The following is a 5,204-nucleotide window of genomic DNA, read 5'->3' on the forward strand; positions in this document are numbered from 1 at the left end:
ACAGAGAGTTTGTCATTACACTTCCACGTGTGGGATTACGAAAGCACCTACGTGTCAACCTAGTATCCCTCCACGTGTGGGCCCGTAAACCATCACATTCCACTCCTTTAGATAATAAGGAACTTTAACAAAAAACACTAGGTACTGTTCACTTTAACGAAAAACTACATTTTTATACTAAAAGGTCAATCTTGGTACTATTCGCTTTACCCTTTATTTTGTTCTTATCATTAAAACTCAAATGCTCTGTGCTACTACTCGCTTTCTCTTCCGACGAAATCTCACCGTCATCACTTCATCTGCTTCTCAGCTTCTGCAAAAGCACTTCTCGGCCGATTCCCGGCAGATCCTTTTGTGGTCGTCGCAGATTTCGCTGCTTTCGCCGTCGATCAAGATAGAGTTTTCGAGCCCGGTTTCGTCAACGTTCGGATTGAATCGTACAATGGCTAGCCAGTCCGAGAGTAAATCCCTCCACGACTTCACCGTCAAGGTTGGCTTTTCACGAATTTTGATTATTTTCATTTTTCAATTGGGATTGGGGATTTTTGTTTGGTTAGAAGCTGGGTTTTTGCGTATAGTTCTCCATTAAATGTTGAAAATGAAAATGCTAGGACATCAAATTTATAAATTAAATTTTGTAAAATAAATAACATAAATGTTGATGATTAGATTATTACGTAAGTGTTTATTAACGTTGTTATATCCTCTGGGTGGTGACACGCATTATTTAGTTTGTAAATTTGGATGTGGATTATAACAAGGATTGATTAACGTACTTGTATTAGTGACATACCATTTGATTTGCAAATTTGATTTAAAATTTTAGTTTTCCGGCATTACCGTTTCGAAAATAGTGTTGTTAAAAAGAAAAACTGATGTCAGGAGTGCTTAGGTTTTCCCCAGTTTGTTAGAATTTGGGTAGTTTATGATAATAGCCCTTGTCGGCCTTCCTCTTCAATCAACTGCGTCCCATGATCAAACCATCCCCACCCTCTCTTAGTGTAGTTTATTGTAGAATACGCTTTTAATAATAAAACCAAACAGAAAAGAATTTGAGCTCTAATTATCTTCCTTATAATTGAAATTTTAGTAGTTTTGGATTGACCCTTTGGAGCCAACCACTGTAGCTTATTTCAGTTTTGATCCCAAAAAATTGGTGGGTTTAATTTGCAAGGTGATGTGGTATAGGGGCAGCAGGTTAGCAAATCTAAACCAAACTTCATCCCGAATCCAATAAGTGCATGCATATAATGTGTCAGTTTACTCACAGGATGCCAAGGGTAACGATGTTGATCTTAGCACCTACAAAGGGAAGGTCCTGATGATCGTCAACGTCGCATCGCAGTGGTACACAATGTCTTCTATTTTCTTTCGAGTTTTTACGTGCATTCCATACAAAAATACCAAAAGAAAGAAAATCTGATAAAGATGGTTATATTCTCATAAAATGGGATGCATTATCAGCCGACGTTGTTTGTCTTTGTCTGAAGTGTGAGCTTATTATAGTTTGCTATTTAATTTTGATGCAGTGGCTTGACTAATTCAAACTACACAGAGCTAGCTCAGTTGTATGAAAAATACAAAACTCAAGGTCTGCTTTTGTGAATCTTTTATTACGTATGCATGTTTATACTTCACCCCATGGCTGTTTTCGTAGAAACTCCCTATCGTTCGGTTGCCTTGTAGGCTTGTAGCTCACACTTGCTTCTGTTGCCTTGCAGGATTGGAAATCTTGGCATTCGCGTGCAATCAGTTTGGAGCTCAGGAGCCGGGGACAAATGATGAGATTGTAGAGTTTGCTTGCACTCGCTTTAAGGCCGAGTATCCCATCTTTGATAAGGTAAGAGTTTCTTAGGATGTCATTTCCAATATGAACAAACAGCGAAAGCGTCTTCTTTTCATAGAGTTGTATTATTTTCTAGAGCTGGAGATTTACATACTACCAATTTTAGGTGGATGTGAATGGTGAGAAAGCTGCTCTGATTTACAAGTACTTGAAGTCGAGCAAGGGTGAACTCTTTGGCCACAACATCAAGTGGAACTTCTCCAAGTTCCTGGTTGACAAAGAAGGGAAAGTCGTTGACCGTTATGCTCCTACAACTTCTCCTCTTAGCATTGACGTAAGAAATCATACATTCATGACAGTTGCATTCAACTGAAAAAGTGAATTAGGATAACGAAATTGCGGTTTGTTGTCTCCCTTTTGTTTTGCAGAAGGATGTAAAGAAACTGTTGGGGGTCGCATGAACAGGCAGCTCTCTATGAAGAAATGAGAGGGAGTAAATTAGTTGAGGAATAAAAGGCACTTGCTGTAATAAGAATGCATCTCTTTGTATTGTTCGATATTTTGTAAGGGTTGCACTCTGTTGATGTTTTGAGGAAGTGTTACTTTCAAAAAACGGTCGGAATTCAGACCGGTTGAGGGTCTGTCTTTTCAAGATTTGAGGTTAGGCTAGTCAAATCAAGCACTATATATATTAGAAATCTTTGACAGTACAAGGGTAATTTTATTGATATAAAAAACCAAGTTACTCATAATACAAGAAAAAATGATAAAAAAAAAAAAGGAGTTTTAACGAAAAGTTTGCGGTATTGTTCATTTTAACGAAAAATCATATTTTTACACTAAAAAGTCAATTCTGGTACTATTCACTTTACCTTTTATTTTGTCATTCTCGTTAAAACTCAGAGTTTTTAAATCTTTTTCATTAGTTTTCCTTAAAAAAAAAATGAAAAAGAAGAGACATAAATCTTACATTTCTAGAAACGAAAACAATAAGATACAAGAAATGAAGGGGGACATGAAATCTAACCCCTCTAATGGCAAACATAAAAGTCTAAACTTACAAAACAACACTAGTAGAAAAAACAGCTTGTGCGAGGAACAATATTTTGTCGCATAAGACGTACTTGAGCGACGAAAATAGAAACGATAAGAGAAAAAAAAATTCGCGACGAAGAGTTTCGTCACGCAAGAACACTTTAGCACGACGAATAATTGTTGGCATCGCATAAAGTCAACAAGAAAACGTGGGGTAATTTTGTTTGGCGCGAAAAACTTGCGTGACAAAAAGGGCGTTTGCACAACCAATAATTCGTCGCTCAAGTTCTTGTCAATTTTGACCATTTACTGCAGGTGAATCCAAGGAATTAATATCGCATTTAATACAGGTGTTTGCACGACAAAGGCTTCGTAGTGCAAAGGTCCTAACCTACCTATAAATATGCGTTTCTGCTATCCTGACTCTTCACAATTCTATTATCCTTATTCTTCAAAATTTTGTTCGTGCTAGGATGGCAGCTAAGAACAAGGATGAGAGTGTGCGCGATGCCAACCCGCATGATTTAAGGGATAATTTTGAGTTTGCGCATGCGATCGCTGTAGCAATGGGGAATAATCGTTCCACTGCTGAGTGGTATTATTGGGAAGATGTGCCCAGGAATGTGATGGATGAAATATTAGTAAGTATATTATTGTTGATGGATTAATAATTAAGTTTGTGAAATATTTAGTTATATGTTGGAATTAATTATTTGCATATATATGTAACAGTGTAAGTATACTCTTCATGATGATATGAACGAACAATTGATGAATTTGATGGATAATGCGTTGGAGGGAGGTTACAATGGATGACGTTATGAAGTCTTGCGGAATGGACCAGGATCATCCAAATAGTAGTTTTAAATTTATGTTTTGTATGACAATATTTAAATTTAAGGTGTTTTTTTATAAGTTATGTATTCAGACTTAATTACAATTCAATTATGTATTTGGACTTAATTAGGTTTCAATTCCTGTTGGGTTTTTTTATTGAAACCTAATGTAAGCACCCTATCCTCAGTTTATGTGTTTAAAATCTTCAATGAATATCGTACTTATGCTTAAAATAATTGTATGGATTAAGTCCTTAATTATATATAGAATAAATATTTAAGGCATTAATTATTTATAGAATAATATTTCAGGTATTAATTATTTATAGAATAAATAATTAATATTTTATTCGTTGCGCAATATATTGAGTGACACTAACTTCGTCGTGCGAGACATCTTTGTGCAACAAGTCTATGTGCTTGTGGCGCAAAGCACGGTCAGTCTATGTTCAAACCTTCCAATTAATTGCACATTGATGATGCATTTTGTGCGACGAATATGTTCATCGCGCAAAGGTGTCCTAGTGCTATATAAACACAGTTTCAGAGCCCTAGTTTAAAAAAAAAAAAAAATTGTTTAAAAAAGAATGGCTGATTTTGGAGAAGATTCTAGCAAAAAAAAAACACTTGTAGTGTGATTAGAAATGTATTGACAAAAGCAAGTGCCGTACTTTGAAGACAAAAATTTGGTTGAGGCATACGCCGAATTTAAGTATGACATTGGGAATTTGGTGCGGAGAGATTGTTCTACAAAGCTTGAGTCTTGGAAAAATGTCCCTGGGGAGTTGAAAAAATCCATGCTGGGAGAGTTATTGATAAGTTTGTGGTAAATAATGAACAATTATTTTTGTTAAAACGTAATTTTTTTAAATTACTAATTTATTGTTACTGACATTAATGTAGGTTCATTGGGATGTTGATAAAACCGAAGAGAAGCAATGAATTTATGTGGATGGGCTTTTCAAGCAAAGTTTTCGGATGTGTTGCGGGCGAAGGATTGAAGTTGATGAGGGTTGTTTTTTTTTTTTTTAATAAGATTTTGTGGACTTTATATTTAATTTAATGAATAAATATGTGTTATGTGGATGAGTATTAATATTTGCATTAATTATAATTTCTATTTGGGATGGTAAATTAGTTTTGTTAATTAATTTAATGTTTAACTAGATTTGAGTTTTTGATTTATAATAAAATAAAAATTTACAATACATACAAATAAAAAACAAAAATAGAAATAAAATAAAATAAATATGCATTGCGCTATGATACATTCCTTCATCACACAATGTGTTGAAAATAATAAATTGTAAAGTAAAGGACATAAAATAAAAAAATGGTAAACTTGTGCAACGAATGCTTATTTTTTCGTCACGCAAAATCGTTCGTCCAAAAGTGAACTTTTTAATCTGGATTCAACCATGTGCAGAGGCAAACTGCAAAAAAAATTGCAGATTATGCCTCTGCACTCATCCCTTAGATTTTGCTTAATACGGCATCTGTCATTTCCATTTTCTCTCAATTTCATAATCTAATACTCCCTCCATCTT

General features: G+C 34.8%; 1 protein-coding gene across 1 annotated transcript; it reads left to right on the top strand.

Moving 5' to 3' along the window:
* The first annotated feature begins 219 nt into the window (after positions 1-219).
* On the top strand, positions 220-2,427 carry LOC103454744 (probable phospholipid hydroperoxide glutathione peroxidase). The gene is made up of 6 exons (XM_008394342.4): positions 220-490; positions 1,271-1,347; positions 1,530-1,591; positions 1,722-1,840; positions 1,953-2,120; positions 2,215-2,427. Exons 1-6 carry the CDS (start codon positions 242-244, stop codon positions 2,245-2,247), a joined length of 708 nt encoding a protein of 235 aa, XP_008392564.3. The 5' UTR covers positions 220-241; the 3' UTR covers positions 2,248-2,427.
* The last annotated feature ends 2,777 nt before the right edge of the window (positions 2,428-5,204 follow it).

The sequence above is a fragment of the Malus domestica genome, chromosome 14 (genome assembly GCF_042453785.1).
Source record: "Malus domestica chromosome 14, GDT2T_hap1".
Taxonomy (NCBI): domain Eukaryota; kingdom Viridiplantae; phylum Streptophyta; class Magnoliopsida; order Rosales; family Rosaceae; genus Malus; species Malus domestica.